Raw genomic sequence first — 17,060 nt, 5'->3', positions numbered from 1 at the left:
TGATCGATCTTTTCGGCATCCCTGATTTACAGTATTTCATCACGATAAAGTGGTCCTTAGAAGTCATCCTAAATTCCTTCCAAACATTGTCACAGAATTTCACCTAAATCAGTCCATTGAGCTACCTTTGTTCTTTCCATACATCCTTTCACATCTGATCTACTAACATTGACCGAAGATCTAAATCTAATCTCGTTCAAGAACCAACCCATTCTGCAGGCCACACAATAGATATGTTTTTTTGCTCCTAAACCCTGCAATGATCTGCTCTTATTTAATACTAACACTTTCCTACCAAAGACTGACCATTCATTGCTAATCATCTCATTTAAGCCAATTCTCTCCCAGAAAACAACAAAGACTAGAATTTACAATTAGAGATTTAAATAAAATTGAAGAAAGTCATATACTAACCTCATTTAAACTTGACCTAGATCATTTCAGTACTCTCTCTCCCACTAAACGAGCAAAATAACATATGGGGAATTAACACTAAAACACTATTAGAAGAAATTGCCCCAATCAAACAAATCACAAATTATGATAATGCTAAAGGAAATCCATGGTACACAGCTGAATTAAAACTCCTCAAAAGACAACTTTGAGCAGCAGAGAGAAAATGGAAGCACAAAAAAATCTTTACACTCGTTAAACGTATGCAAAGAAAGAGCCAATTACTATAAACAATCAATAATTCCTGCCAAAAAGAAATATTACTCTAAACAGATTAACAAGGCATAAAACACCTCTGCCCTAAACACTATTATTCAATCTCTCACTACAAATGATAAACAACACCTTATTACCAGCGACAGCCCTCAAGCTCAAGTACTAGCTCAATACTTCAATAATAAAATAGAAAAATTATGAACACAACTATCTAACGGTACTACCAACACACCTTCAGAGCCCTCACCCGAAATCCTAAATCTACCATTGAGCAAGCTATCCATGTTTACTTGAAATAAAAAAATAAATGAGTCAAAATGTTGTGCAATCATGGCACCAAGGTACCCCCCTCTTCAAACCCAACATGCACCCAAAAAGAGGGAGAAAAAGCCTCAGCAGTATAGAACCAAAAGATACAAATCAAAACTGCTTTAAATACTTTCACTGGCAAAAAACTCCCTCACAGAACAGCTCAGGTTTAGAAAAGCGCAAAGTCACCCGGAGGCACGTTCAAGGACTTAATACAGCCTTGAAAAGTGCAGTCATGCACTATTTGTTCCCCTGATGAGCCAAACATTGGTGAAACAAGGTCGCTTGTTGGGAAGATTGAAGAAGACATGACAGCGTTGGAGCTCAAGTCGTCTTTTGCCAGCTAAGTCCTTGAACATGCCTCCGGGTGACTTTGCTCTTTTCTAAACCTGAGCTGTTCTGGGAGGGAGTTTTTTGCCAGTGAAAGTATTTAAAGCAGTTTTGATTTGTACTTTTTTTTTTTTTTTTAATTTCTTTATTGAAATATAACACCAGGTACACAACTGTTACAAGAAAAATTGCAGAAAGAAAAGCAATACAAACATCTGAAGCTCAAAACAGCTGAAATACACTTCCACAAGAACAGCACCCCCCATCCCAACCCCCTTCCCCCTCCCCCAACCTTAGAACTCTCAGGGGTCCGAGGAAAAAAAATCCTAAACACCAGACTTCCAAGAAATATAAGGATCCCAAAGTTTATAAAAAGGTCCTAATCGACCAGACTTCAATGCTGTCAGTTTAGTCATCAAAAACATATAATCCAACTTATGAATAACAGAAGTCTTTGACATTCATACCATTCTGAGCAGAGCCATAGGAAGCATTCGTTCACAACCATTTTACACTTGCTTCCATTCTCACTTTCTTGTCTTTTATTCAGTAACCATTTTTTTCTGAACACAGAAACTCGCAAGTTGCTTGATGAGATTTGTATTGAGAAAGGTGTGGAGTGCCCACTTCCCAGAACGACAGCTAGACTTCTGGACAAGGTAAAGTCATCGGGCCTTGTGGCTTTTCTTAATTCTTAACAAACAATGCAATGTCTCCAAAAAAAACAGCTAAAGATACTTCAAAAACCACACAAAAAAAAGCAGTAAAAGTCAATAGGTTCACTGAGCGGGAACAACCTGATATCTCAGCACTTGAGGAAAAGACCACGCAATAATGTTTATAAAATAAATCATACAAATTATTATAGTGAAGCGGGGTGTCCTCAGCATGAGAGGGAAGTGAAGGGAGAGAATTCTCCAGCACTTTACACAATAAGGCACAGGTTAATCACCCTCTGCCTGCATACCATCATAGGACACCTCACGTGTGCTCAAATTAATCAATGTGATAAATTAAACAGTGGTATACAATTGTTCAATCACATGAGTGCAAGATCAAACAGGAAGTCCTGCTCTGAGAACTCCCCAGCCAGCTCCTAAAAATAAACTCAGACTTAGCTTGAAAATATGTCCATTGGTCCATAATCAAGGAAAGAAGGCAACATTCCTGCCCTCCCTTGAAGCTTGGCCGTTAAAAGCAGAGTAGAGCCCAGCCCCTCCCCGTGACTATGACACTAGATCTTACCCATCATATACATTAACAAGGGTGTAATATATGGTGTATTGTGACTAGTTGGTTATGAAAGAAAAAGTGTGAAGTTTCCAGAAGGTTTGTATTTCAGCTCTGAATAATAACACCCTCCTTGCCCTATAGCCTTATAATAGTCGAAACTAATCAGTCACTCCTATTAGCTAAATGGTTTCTGGGCTCTTTCTTTCAGCTGGTTGGCGAATTCTTGGAAGTCACATGTATTAACCCCACATTCATATGCGACCACCCTCAAATCATGAGTCCCCTGGCCAAATGGTAAGATGGATTCTTCCTCTTTCTATACAGGAAAATACTCCAGTGAATTAAGGACCTATCATATTGCCAAAAGTTGTGACATTGTGCTCAACGTGAAACATTCTGCATGACTATGAAAAGAAGATTGGGTTGGAGGCAAAAACACATAATGAAAACTTTATTAGGTGGATTAGCAGCAAGAAACCAGTAACAGAATCAGTTAGACCATTAGAGGACTGATGGGTAAAGGGGGGGATCTCAGAGAAAACAAGGCCATAGTGGAGAGACTACATGAATTCTTTGCTTCAGTCTTCACCGAGGAATATTTGAGGGACATACTCCATCCTTTTTATATCTGGGTCAAGAACTGATTGAGTGGAAGGCGAAAGAGGGTAGTGATCAATATAGATCGCTTTGAGGAAAGGGATGTTACCAGTGGTGTGCCTCAAGGTTCTGTTCTTGGACCTGTTCTTTTTAACATTTTTATAAACGATATTGCTGAAGGTGTGTCAGGTAATATTTGCCTCTTTGCGGATGATACCAAAATCTGCAATAGAGTAGATATGCCAGATGGTGTGAATCACACAAAGAAAGACCTGGAGAAGCTTGAAGAATGGTCTGAAATTTGGCAGCTAAAATTCAATGCTAAATTTTTTTTTTAAGTTCTATAATACTTATAGATACAACCAAGTTCTTCTTCACCCAGAGAGTGGTAGAAAGCTGGAACTCTCTTCCAGAGGCTGTTATAGGGGAAAACAAGTTTCTGCTGAACAGGAACGTGCGCTGGTGGGGCTTATCTCAGTTAGGGTGCTGGTCTTGGACCAGAGGGCCGCTGTGTGAGCGGACTGCTGGGCATGATGGACCACTGGTCTAACTCAGCAGTGGCAATTCTTATGTTCTTATAACAGATTTACATCATACATAGGAACCAACAATCGTCCTATACAATAATAGTTATATAATACATCAGAAGAAAAAAAAAGTATTAATTAACACAATTAAAACAAAGCACAAATAAAGGTAGTTCTTGTACAGGCTCTCTGGATGCTGAAAGGATGGGGATCTTGTATCTTTATTAGCTTCAGCTGCAGGCAACTAAAAGATGATCCCTCCCCTTTGGGCTACCTGCCCGGGAGCTTCCTGTCTTGCCCAGTTTGTTCTGCAGCTTCTCTGCATGCTATCATCTCAGTTAATTCTGCTCACGGATCGCGCTGATTTGGCAGAAATGCTTCTGGAGGTTTGGGAGGCCCCGGAGGGTCCTCTGAAGTGCGCTAGGGCCATGTATCTAATGACTTCGGAATTTTCCAAGCGCCTAGTCCTGCCGAGGGTGGATTCAGCTGTGGCTCAGGTCACTAAACATACCTCCTTGCCCTCAGATGGAGGGGTGGTCCTGAAGGATGTCCAGGACCGTAGACTGGATTTTGTCATGAAGCATCTTTTTGATTCTGCTGCGACGGAGGTGCAAGCAGCAGCGGCCACTTCTTTTGTGGCCCGGGCATGTCATACTAAACTTCATCAGGATCCTGAGGAGGTTGTCCTTCAGGATCTCGATTTCCTGGTCTCTGGAGTAAATTATTTGGCTGACGCCCTCTATGATATTTTTAAGGCTTTTGCTAAGCTGGGAGCTTATTCAGTCTCTGCTAGGAGAATTGTTATGGATTTGCCAGTTGTCATGTGATTCTTCTTCCAAGGCTACTCTGAGCAAGCTGCCATTCAAAGGTTCGCTCTTATTTGGTCAGGGTTTGGATGACCTTATGGCGAGTGTGCAGGACCATAAGCCTAAGGTGCTTCCTAGCCCTAGATCTCGTCCACCCAGGGGGTCGGGACAGCCAAATTTTCATCCCTTGTGGAGGACCTCGCAGCACGCCGGACCCCCTGCAGTGGGACAGCGTTTCGGAGCCTCCTACAGACCTCGCTTTGGAGGTACAGTGTGCCTGCATCCTCCCAAGTTGACTTTCGGTTCCTTCCAAAAGAAAATTATGACGCCAGGGATCTTGCGGGGCCTCCCTGAATTGGGGGGCAGCTGTCAGCCTTCCTTCCAGAATGGCTGAGGATAACCTCGGACCAGTTGGTTCTAGAGGTACTCAGGAAAGGTCTGCGACTGCACTTTTTCCGGCCGCCAGTGGACTTCTTTATGTTCTCTCCTGAGGGCAATCCGGCCAGGGCTGGCAAGGTGCGTGCTACCGTGCGCAGGTTGCTAGATCTGGCGGCCATAGAGCAGGTCCCACAGGACGACCTGGGCTGTGGGAGATACTCTATTTACTTCATCGTGCAAAGAAGAACTCCGTCGATTGCAGACCAATTCTGGACCTCAAAGCATGCTTGCGAGTTCCGCGTTTTCGGATGGAAATGGTGCGTTATGTAATAGCAGCAGTGGCACCCGGGGAGTTTTTGGCTTTCTTGGATCTCACGGAAGTGTATCTCCACATCCCGATTTTCCCAGAACATCAGAGGTTCCTGCGGATTCATGTTCTCCCTGGAAAAGCGGAGACTTAGAGGAGACATGATAGAAACCTTCAAGATCCTGAAGGGCATAGAAAAGGTAGATAGGGACAGATTTTTCAGATTATGGGGAACCACAAGTACAAGGGGGCACTCGGAGAAATTAAAAGGGGACAGGTTTAGAACAAACGCTAGGAAGTTCTTTTTCACCCAGAGGGTGGTGGATACATGGAACGCACTTCCGGAGGCTGTGATAGGCCGGAGCACATTACAGGGCTTCAAAGAAGGTTTGGATAGGTTTCTAGAGGATAAAGGGATTGAGGGGTACAGCTAGGAGTAGAGGTAGGTTATAGGGATAGTCGGGGACCACTGCTCAGGCAATAGGCCTGATGGGCCGCTGCGGGAGCGGACCGCTGGGCGGCATGGACCTCTGGTCTGCCTCAGCGGAGGCAACTTCTTATGTTCTCGGGAGGCATTTCCAGTTTGCGGTGCTCCTTTTTGGGATGGCATCGGCACCCAGAGCCTTTACCAAGATCATGGTGGTGGTGGCTGCCCATCTGCGATCTCTGGGTGTGTTGGTGCATCCGTACCTCAACGACTGGCTGATCAGAGCTCCCTCATAGGAGCAGGGCCGCTTGGTGGTTCGCCAAATGGTGTCTCTACTGGAGCATCTCAGATGGGTGATCAATCTGAAGAAGAGTTGCCTCATGCCGTTCCAGGAGTTGGAGTACCTGAGTATCCAATTCAACACGGGTCTAAACCGGGTGTTTCTTCCAGAATCCAGAAAACTGAAACTCAGGGGTGCGATTCGGAACATGTTGGCAGTCCCCGCTTCGACGGCCTGGCAGTACCTGCAGGTATTGGGTCTCATGGTGGCAACCATGATGTAATTCCGTGGGCAAGAGCTCGCCTGTGTCCTCATAGAAACATAGAAAACATAGAAAGATGATGGCAGAAAAGGGCTATAGCCCATCAAGTCTGCCCACTCCACTGTCCCACCCCATTAAGTCAGAGTGCTGCTCGACCTACGTAGAGATCCCACGTGGATGTCCCATTTATTCTTAAAGTCGAGCACGCTAGTGGCCTTGATCACCTGCACCGGTAGTTTGTTCCAGTGATCCACCACCCTTTCTGTAAAGAAATACTTCCTGATGTCACCACCAAATCTCCCTCCTCTGAGTTTGAGCGGGTGCCCCCTTGTGACTGAAGGTCCCTTAGGAAAGAATATGTCGTTTTTCACCTCGACACGACCTGTGACGTACTTAAATGTCTCAATCATGTCACCCCTCTCCCTGCGCTCCTCTAGAGAGTAGAGCTGCAACTTGCCCAGTCTTTCCTCGTATGAGAGACCCTTGAGTCTGGAGACCATCCTAGTGGCCATTCGCTGGACCGACTCAGCTCGAAGTACATCTTTACGGTAATGTGGCCTCCAGAATTGCACACAGTACTTCAGATGTGGTCTCACCATGGTTCTGTACAGTGGCATTATGACTTCAGGTTTACGGCTGACGAAGCTTCTATTGATACATCCCATCATCCGCCTTGCCTTGGATGAGGCCTTCTCTACTTGTTTGGCAGCCTTCATGTCTGCACTGATGATTACTCCCAAGTCCCGTTCTTCTGAGGTCATAGCTAGTGTTTCTCCATTCAAGGTGTATGTTCTGCATGGATTTCTGCTGCCGAGATGCATCACCTTACACTTCTTTGCGTTGAAGCCCAGCTGCCATGTCGAGGACCAGTTTTCCAACTTGATCAGATCCTGCGCCATACCATCCGTGAGATCGCTTTCACCTACTATATTACACAGTTTGGCGGCGTCGGCAAACAGCGCTACTTTTCCCTGAAGCCCTCGGGTCAAGTCCCTTATGAATATGTTAAAAAGGGATGGTCCCAGGACTGAGCCCTGCGGCACTCCGCTAGTCACCTCCGATGTCTTAGAGAGGGTGCCATTGACCATCACCCTCTGAAGTCTTCCACTCAGCCAATCATTGACCCATGCCGTTAGTTTCTCAGCTAACCCCATTGATTTCATCTTGTTTAATAGTCTACGGTGTGGGACACTGTCAAACGCTTTACTGAAATCCAAGTACACTATGTCCAGAGATTCTCCCGAGTCTAGCTTTCCTGTCACCCAGTCAAAGAAGCTGATAAGATTGGATTGGCATGACCTGCCCCTAGTGAATCCATGTTGACAGGGATCCCTCATCCAATATCGTGTCTAATTTCCCTTTAAGTAGAGTTTCCATGAGTTTACACACTATTGATGTGAGACTTACTGGTCTGTAATTCGCAGCCTCCCCTCTGCAACCCTTTTTGTGCAGAGGAACAACATTGGCAGTTTTCCAGTCCAGGGGGACTCTCCCCGTACTTAGGGAGAGATTGAAGAGCATGGCTAACGGTTCCGCCAAAACATCGCATAGCTCTCTGAGCACTCTTGGGTGCAGATTGTCCGGTCCCATGGCTTTGTTTACCTTGAGTCTTGACAGTTCTTTGTAAACATCAGCTGGTGTGAACTCAAACTTCTGAAATGGGTCATCCATGCTTTGCTTTGCATCCAGCCGAGGCCCTTGCCCTGGTGCCTCGCAGGTAAAGACTGAACAGAAGTAATCATTCAGTAGTTTGGCTTTATCGGAATCAGTTTCCACATAATTCCCGTCTGGCGTTCTAAGACGTACTATCCCGTTTGTGTTCTTTTTCCTGTCGCTAATGTATCTGAAGAAGGATTTGTCCCCTTTCTTGATGTTCTTCGCTAGAGTTTCTTCCATACGAAGTTTGGCCTCCCTGACTGCTGTTTTGACCGCTGCACACTTTGTCCTGTATTCAACGTTTGCTTCTTTTTCCCCCATGCGTTTGTATGATAGAAATGCTCTTTTCTTCTCCTTGACGAGGTATGATACCTCATCTGTGAACCATTGGGGTTTCCTTTTTCTTTATTGTTTGGTTACCGATTTTATGTAGCGGATAGTTGCCTCATGAAGGATCGATTTCAAGGTTGTCCACATAGCTTCCACATTATCAGTTACTTCTTGAACCTGCAGCGTCTGGTAGACGAAATCTCCCATGCGTGCGAAGTCAGTGCCCCTGAAATTGAGTACCCTTGTTTTTGTTTGAGATCTAGGGAAGCCTTTCTTAAGGTTAAACCATACCATGTTATGGTCACTGGTGGCTAGCGTCTCTCCCACCGAGACCTCCAAGACGCTTTCCCCATTCGTAAGTACCAGGTCTAGGACGGCCTGGGCCCTAGTGGGCTCTAGTACCATTTGTTTGAGCCGTACTCCCTTCATGGACGTTAATATCCTCCTGCTATCACAAGTTGTCGCTGATAGTGTGTTCCTGTCCACATCAGGCATGTTGAAGTCTCCTAATAGAACAGCCTCCCCCCGTAAGGTGATATTTTCAATGTCTTCAATTAATTCTGCGTCCTTTTCCTCCGATTGTCTCGGAGGTCTGTATACCACACCAAGGTACAGGCATTTTTCTCCACCTCTGGCCAAGTTTACCCAGATGGATTCCCCAGTATACTTGACATCTGTGATCCTGGTTGTCTTAATGTTCTCTTGATGTAAAGTGCTACCCCACCACCTAGCTTACCCTCTCTATCTTGTCTAATCAGGTTGTATCCTGTTATGGTTATATCCCAATATAATAAAGGTACAATCGTATTCTGTAAAGAACAATCTCAACTCAATGTACGTTGTAGATAGTTAAAGTAGGGGTTCATTCACACAAAAAATCACAAAAACAGGACAGTTGACAAAATCATAAATAAACGGAGAAAAATAAACCTCAATTGTGGGTCGCCAGGACTACACAAGTACCGAAGCTCACCACCTCATCACGGGTTTATGAAAAAACTCCGTATATCCCACCCATGAGAGTCTGTGAACCATGTTTCGGATATTGCTACTATGTCTATGTCTGCATTAACTATTTCTGTTTCTAGTTTTCACTTCAGTTTTCACTTCTGTCGAGGTGGAATCCCCAGAGAGATGTGCTAAGGATGAAGCTGCCTTGGTTGGCAGCGGCGCACAGCAATATGCTGTGATAGTTGAACCCAGTCACTGTCCACAGGGCTTCCTCTGCGGGTCTTGGATTGGGTGACCCTGACTACGGACACATGTCTTTCTGGTTGGGGAGCAATTTGCATGTCCGTCCCGGTCCAGGGTCACTGGACACCGAGAGAGAACCAATGTCGATGAATCGGCTGGAGCTACAAGTGATATGGTTAGCTCTGCTACGGTTCCAAGTGAGTCTCCACAGGAAGACTGTCCATGTGTTCTCAGACAATGCGCCGGCTGTTGCCTATTGTCGCAACCCGGGCTCCTGATTAGTGTAGCGAGCCTGGTTCACAGCGACTGGTACTGATCCCAGCACGTTCCCTCCAACTAGGGAATCCTTCAGGCTCCCTAGGCACCGGCCTAGGGTGAAAACATCAGGTAAATAACCACGGTAAAAGCAGGCAAAGAAAATCACACACATACAGAAAGGTAAAAAATAAAGATAAACTTTTATTCCTGACCCTGAGTCAGGTTGCTCTGATATTAGCAGAATGCTATAATACTTTCCAAAACATTCATTCAGAAACCAAAACATACAATGCTGGGCCAACCCTGGTCACACTGGCTTCATAAACAGTAGAATGGTTCTTATTTCAAAAGTCAAAAGGAAAAAAAAACATAAACCAGAATGGTGGATGGACTTCAGTCTCTGCAATTCAGTCCTCTTCACCAGCTTTAAAAGGGTAAAGATAAGTTCAGCAATACTCTCTTCCTATGAAGGAGCAGTAGAGGAAAATATGCAAGGTTCTTGTTACATGAAAATAAAACTTTTCAAAAAAACAAAAGTAAACTGCCAAAGTTGGAACTCTGACACAGACTGACTGCAGCTAGGAAACTTATACCAAATGGAGCTCCTCCGTGGCTGACGTTCCCTGCAGTAGCTTATCACCAGATAATTAGCCTCCAGCTGTGTGGGAGAGGAGAGCAAGCAAAAATGCTCCGTAGTTTGCAAATGTTCAAGCAGTTCAAGGTAACAAACAGTGTGAAGGAATTCCTCAGAGCCTAGCTCTGGAAAGTTAGTCAATTCTGCATACAAAATAAACTCAGTCCTAAAGCTTTCAAAACAGGTAAGAATCAAAAATATCATAACACTTCCAACCTTTTAGCTTGTGTCCATGGCTTCCGATCTCTCATTAGGAATACTTGGCAAACCATGGGTATCCCATGGGTTCCCAGTCTCCATGGGTTCCCAGCCTTCCAACTGACTCTCACTGGTGGGTTCATTCACCTCTTAAATGTCCACCATTTCAGTATTGTCACAGCTCATCAGCATTCAGGTGGGGAGCTGTGTTGTGCTGCCTCTCAGGCTCACATTCCCAGCTTTCTGCTCCTCCCCCCTAGTCCTCAGCTGCCTCGTTTTAACAGGCTCCAAGCCACCCCTCCATGCTCTGAAGAGGGGGCAGGGAGAAAGCTCCCTCTGCAGCTGTGTCTGCTCACGTGACAGCTTCCTGCTAGTTCTCTGTCCTTCTGGGAGATGTAGTCTCCTGGCTCCTGAGGTCTTATGTGATCTAACAGCAGTTTTGGTAGAGTGACCTGCAGCTGGCCTGAACTCTCTCTGGCAGTCACTGTCTATCTCATCAATCTCGGTGCAAGGGAGGTCAGCGCTATCATACTCAGCAGAGCCAACCTAGTCAGCTCTCCTGCATAGGGGCTTACTGCTCTTCCTAGTTAATCCTGTGACGAAGCTAGGAGAGCTAGATTTGTCACACTATGTCAACTGTCAAGGGAGCACGAGGAGTCCCCGGCTGGGATTGGAGGCTTGGATGCTCTTTGCATGGGCGGAGCGTCATCTCTTGGCTTTATCCGCGGCTCATGTGGCCGGCGTCAACAACATTCAGGCAGACTTCCTCAGTCGTCAGACTCTGGACCAGGGAGAATGGTCCCTATCTGAGCTGGCTTTCAGAGCCATAGTGTGCCGCTGGGGGCATCCCACCTTCGATCTGATGGCATCCTCAGTGAAGAGGAAGGCGGACAAATTCTTCAGCCGCCGCCAAGAGGTTGGCGTTGTCGGACTCGACGCTCTGGTTCAACCTTGGCCCACAGGGGAACTTCTGTACATCTTTCCTCCGTGGCCCATGATGGGGTATCCTCGCACCAGGGTCCGGTGATCCTTGTGGCTCCGGACTGGCCCAGGTGACCTTGGTATGCAGGCCTTGTGAGGTTGAGCTCCGGGAGCGGTCTGCGTCTTCCTTGCCATCAGCAGTTACTTACGCAGGGTCCGTTTGCTCTTCAAGGGTCGGACTGCTTTGGTCTTACGGCCTGGCACTTGAGCGGGCATCCTTGATGGCCAGGGGGGTATTCCTCTGTGGTTATCGCCACACTCCTGCAGAGCAAGCGGAAATCGACAGTTTCGGCCTACGCGAAAGCCTGGAGGTGTTTTCTGGCTTAGTGTGCGGGGCTCCAGTGGACCCTTTGGTCCCGTCAGTGGCTCAGGTTTTGGACTTCTGCAGGATGGCCTCAGTAAAGGTCTGGCAGTCTCTTCTCTACGTGTTCAGATTGCGGGACTCGCTTGTTTGGGTCCCTCTTTGTTCAGGGGTTCTCTGGCTTCTCACCCGGATGTTGTCCGGTTCTTGAGGGGGGCAGGGAGGCTGAGGCTTCCCTTGTGACTGCCTTGTCCATCGTGGAGCCTGAATTTGATCCTGCGCTCCCTGACTCGTCCGCCTTATGAACCCCTGGATGTGATCTCTCTGAAAGATCTTACCATTAAGACCGTCTTCCTCATGGTGATTACTTCTGCACAGCGAGTATAGGAGCTTCAGGCTTTGTCGTGCAGAGATCCTTTTCTCCACATTACGGAGTCGGCAGTGATTTTGAGGACTGTGCCTTCATTTCTTCCAAAAGTGGTTTCTTCTTTCGACATCAACCAGGAAGTTTGGTTGCCAGCCTTCTTTACTTCGGGTTCCAAGTCTCGGGACCATGTTCTGCGGTCTCTGGATGTCCGATGTCTTTTCTTGAGATACCTGGAGGCCACTAACAACTTCCGTCTTATCAGACCATCTGTTTGTCCAGAGAGAGCGAGAACTAGAAGGCCTTGAACATGCGCAGATGCTCAAGGTCCAGCACAAGGAAGAGAGCAGATCTTCGGGCACTGGCATGTCCTGTGTGTTGGTGCTGGTGCCAGATGGGAGTAAGACAATGTGTTTGGGTGGGTGAGTGGGGGATGCCAGATCGCGGTGGGGGGATGCCGGATTGTGGGGGGGAGGTGGAGCAGCACCAGGGGGGGTAAGCTACAGCAGCGCCTGTGGCCACAGGAAGGGGGGGAGGAGGTGTAATGAATCAAGCGAGTTTCTCTTACATCCTATGAGGAAACTTGCTTTGATATACGAACGAATTATGCTCGTAAACCAAGGTTCCACTGTACCTATATCTTTGCCACAGGACCAGCATTTATTTGATTCATTAATTTTGATTTTGCTCAATTTGTATGGTGTCCATATGGCTTTTTGCACAACAAAGTATATAGATTGGGTCATAGCTGTAGACTTTAAAGCTTTACGTATCAAGAGCCATACTTGTTCCCAATTTTTAACAAATACCATATTTTTCACTCCATTAGACGCACCTGACCATAAGACGCACCCTAGATTTAGAGGAGGAAAACAAAAAAAACATTCTGAACCAAATTCTCCCTGCCATGCTCTGCATCCAACCTCACACTCCTTGCCAAGCTCTGCATCTTGTTCCCACTCCCTGCCAGGCTTTGTACCCTGTTCCCCCTCTAGTCTAGTAGTAGGCCGGGACAGGGCAGGCAGGCCTAGTGGTTGGCGGACAGGGTAGGCAAGCCTAATGGCTGGCAGGCAGGTAGAGACCGGGTGGGCGGGTATGTAGGTAGGTAGGCAGGAAGGCCTCTCCCCCCCCCTCCAGGCAGGCAGGCCTCGGCCTATCCCTCATCCCCCATACAGGTGGCAAGCAGGCCCTGGCCCTCTTCCTCCTCCCCGCCACCTCCGGCACGTACCTTTAAAAAAAAAAAAAAATTCTGGACACGGCGCCTCACTGAGAGCGGCGCACTAGGCTGGCTGGCTGCCTGGTTCCCGCCGCTTCCTCCGAGAACTGCCATCTGACATGGCTGCCTCCTCTTCCATTCTCTTGCAGCATAGCAGCGCACCAGGTTGCCTGCCTGGTCCCGCGCCGCTTCCCACGAGAACAAAATACTAGGAATTATTCTAAAAGGGTAGGTTAACAAGACTAAGATTGTTATAATGCCCCTGTATCGCTCCATGGTGCGACCTCATCTGGAGTATTGTGTTCAATTGGGTCTCCTTATCTGAAGGAAAGATATAGCGGTGCTAGAAAAGGTTCAAAGAAGAGCGACCAAGATGATAAAGGGGATGGAACTCCTCTCGTATGAGGAAAGACTGAAAAGGTTAGGGTTCCTCAGCTTGGAAAAGAGACATCCGAGGGGAGATATAATTGAGGTCTAGAAAATCCTGAGTGGAGTAGAACGAGAATAAATGTATCGATTTTTCACTCCGTCAAAAAGTACAGGGAAATACTTTAAAAACCAATAGGAAGAAATATTTTTTTCACTTGGAGAATAGTTAATCTCTGGGATGCATTGCTAGAGGTTGTGGTAAGAGCGGATAGTGTAGCTGGTTTTAAGAAGGGTTCGGACCATTTCTTGGAGGAAAAGTCCATAGTCTGTTATTGAAAAAGACATTTGGCAAGCCATTGCTTGCCCTGGATTGTTAGCATGGAATGTTGCTACTCTTTGGGTTTTGGCCAGGTACTAGTGAGCTAGATTGGCCACTGTAAGAACCGGCTACTGGGCTTAACAGATCATTGATCTGACTCAGTAAGGCTATTCTTATGTTCTTATGATTTGGCTCAGTATATCATCAGGTCCACTAATCAGTTCTTTCGCATTGTTGCCCCTGAAAACGATTTATCCCAGAACAAGCAGGCAGCATATTCTCATGTATGGGTGATGTCACCGGACCACTTCAAAAGTGCGTCGGTTCTTTAAGTGTTTAGAAAGTTCACAATAGCCCGCATTGCACATGCGCGAGTGCTTTCCCGCACAATGTAGGCACTCGGTCCCTCAGTTTCTTAGTTTCCGCAGAGCTAAGAAGTCACATTTCAACGGTTGTTGAAAATTTTTATTTTTTGCTGCCTTCCTGCTCTCACAGTTTGTGACTTCCCAGTTACTTCCCGTCAATGTCCTGCCCGCAGATGGGTTTTAAGAAGTACAGTCGCTTTGCTCGGCCCATATCTGTAACTGACCCGCATCGCTGGTGCCTCGTGTTTGGGGCCTGAGCACATCCCAGAGACTTGTACCCGGTGTTCTTTTTAGAAGAGGACATTAAAAATCGCCTTCTTCAACAGAAACTTGTTTTTGGCGCTGCTATGGAGTGGGAGCTAACATCACTACCAATTTCGGCACCAACCAAGGCAACACCACATCCTTCGACACCGGCAGAAACATCTCCAGTGTCGCAACCTTCTATGCCAGCTAAGAAGCCTTCCCCACCCTTTCTGGGACTCAGGTCAAACGGGCATTGAGCCAAGTCATGCCAACCTCGAAAAAGTTCCATAAGCTCCCGGTCCCGATTTCGGTGAGTGCCTTGACATTGGCCTCCTCATCGCCAGGCCGGAGTGCAGCACTAGTGGTACTGGCTAAAAAGCAAATGGTATTGGTGCTTTCACTAAAGCAAAAGATTGACAATTTGCTTAGGGAGGAATTGGGCGAGCATTTTCAAATGCTGGTACCGACCCAACTCATGCCCAAGTCGACACCAGCTCTCTAGGTGACAGTTCAGTCTGTGCAAATAGTGACACCAACTGTACCCCACATTTATGCTCCACCGGTGCAGACACTATCGACACAGGAGTCGATTGATCCAGTCCCATGGCACCAGTCGTTTTCAACACAGACATCTAGAGAGGAGACTCCGGTGTGGTCCTGGAAGGCCTCTCATAAGATGAAGCATCTTGAGCCTTCGACATCGAGTCTTCGACACCGGCCTCACTCTATTCAGGACTCAGATTTGTTTGGAGACTCAGAGCAGGAACCACTCTCGTCTGATGATGAGGACTCAACCAGTTCAGATTCACCTCAGCGTTCTTCTCAACCTGCTGTTTTTTTCTGAGAGATCCTCTTTTTCCAGATTTCTTAGGAAGATGTCTGAGGACCTTTCTATTCACTGGAGGTGGACTCCAAATATAGTAAGCAGTTCTTGGAGGCTCTAGACTATGACCAGCTACCAAAGGAGCTGCTGAAGCTTCCTCTTCATGACATTCTATGTTTTTTTTTCCCATTCCTGTGGCTCCTAGAAAGCTTGACTCATTGTACAGAGTGGTTCCTATTCCTGGGTTTGATAAACCTCAGCTTCTTCATGAGTCTCTTGTGGTGGAATCAACCTTGAAGAAGTCTGCAGGAGCTAGTGTCTATGCTTCTGTACCACCTAGCAAAGAAGGTAAAGCCATGGACAAATTCGGTAAACGCCCTTACCAAAATGCTATGTTGGTGAACTGAGCTGGAAACTATAATTTCCATTTTTCATTCTACCTGAAACATATGGTTCAGCAGTTTTCATCTTTTCAAAAATATATTCCCTCACACAAAGCTCAAGCTTTTCAAAATCTTATTGCTTCAGTTGTACAATTGAGGAAGTATATGGTTCGCTCTACCTATGACACGTTCAAACTTACCTCACAAGCAGCAGTCATGTCGGTGGTTATGAGACGTCTTGCCTGGCTCCGTGTCTCCAAACTTGATGTCAACCATCAAGATCGTTTAGCTAACATTCCATGTCTTGGAGATGAACTTTTTGGACCATCCATGGATACTGCTACCCAAAAACTGTTTGCCTTTGAGACCTGGTGGGATACTTTGGTCAAACCTAAGAAAAAGCCTCTACCACCTCGTGCTTTCAGGCCTACCTTTTCTTATCAATGCAGATTTTCTGCTAAGCCTGCTCTTCCTGCTCCTCAGCCTAGAAAGCAGAAGCAGCAACAACGTCAACAGCTTAAGCAACAGGCTGCTCAACATAAACCCACACAGCCTTTTTGACGTGTTCCTCAAGAGAATAGCCACAATTCCCATTCTCCAACCGTTACCTCAGCCGATCGGAGGACGGCTTCAACATTACATCAGTCATTGGGAACTCATCACTACAGATCTCTGGGTGTTGACCATCATTCGTCAGGGTTATACTCTTAATTTTCACACCCTGCCTCCAGATCATCCTCCAACAGAGTATTTTGGACCCTGCGCAGTCCTCTCCTCTTCTTCAGGAGGTTCAATCCCTTCTTCTGAATGCCATCGAGGAAGTTCCTCTCTCTCAGCGGATTCAGGGATTCTATTCCCGTTACTTCTTAGTCCTCAAGAAGATGGGAGGACTGCGACCCATTCTGGATCTCGGAGATCTCAACAAATTTCTAGTCAGAGATATTCTGGATGCTCTCCCTTGCTCTTCTTTATCCTCTTCTGGACCAGAACAACTGGCTATGCTCTCTGGATCTCAAGGAAGCCTATACCCACATACCAATCCATATGACTTTCCGCAAATATCTTCATTTTCAAGTCAATCAGCACCATTACCAGTACAAAGTCCTTCCTTTCGTCCTGGTGTCGTCTCCCAGGGTCTTCACGAAGTGTCTAATTATAGTAGCTGCATCTCTTTGTTTGCATGGCCTGCAAGTCTTTCCTTATCTGGACGACTGGTTCATCAAAGCTGTCTCAGGAAATGGTCCTCAACACATGTCGGACCATCTCCTTCCTACAGGTTCTAGGATTCGAAGTCAACT

At 46.5% G+C, this 17,060-nt stretch overlaps 1 protein-coding gene across 2 annotated transcripts in view; it reads left to right on the top strand.

The window, feature by feature from the left end:
* The window catches only part of KARS1 (lysyl-tRNA synthetase 1), a 204,518-nt gene that overhangs the window by 160,874 nt on the left and 26,584 nt on the right, over window positions 1–17,060 (top strand). For both annotated transcript variants that reach the window (XM_033942265.1, XM_033942263.1), the window contains 2 exons: window positions 1,882–1,967; window positions 2,750–2,835. In XM_033942265.1, the coding sequence (XP_033798156.1) occupies window positions 1,882–1,967; window positions 2,750–2,835 (172 nt within the window). The remainder of the gene's footprint in view (window positions 1–1,881; window positions 1,968–2,749; window positions 2,836–17,060) is intronic.

This window comes from Geotrypetes seraphini, chromosome 4 (genome assembly GCF_902459505.1).
Source record: "Geotrypetes seraphini chromosome 4, aGeoSer1.1, whole genome shotgun sequence".
Classification (NCBI taxonomy): domain Eukaryota; kingdom Metazoa; phylum Chordata; class Amphibia; order Gymnophiona; family Dermophiidae; genus Geotrypetes; species Geotrypetes seraphini.
Note: the sequence above shows the minus strand (reverse complement) of the source record. Positions and strands in the feature narration are given on the sequence as shown.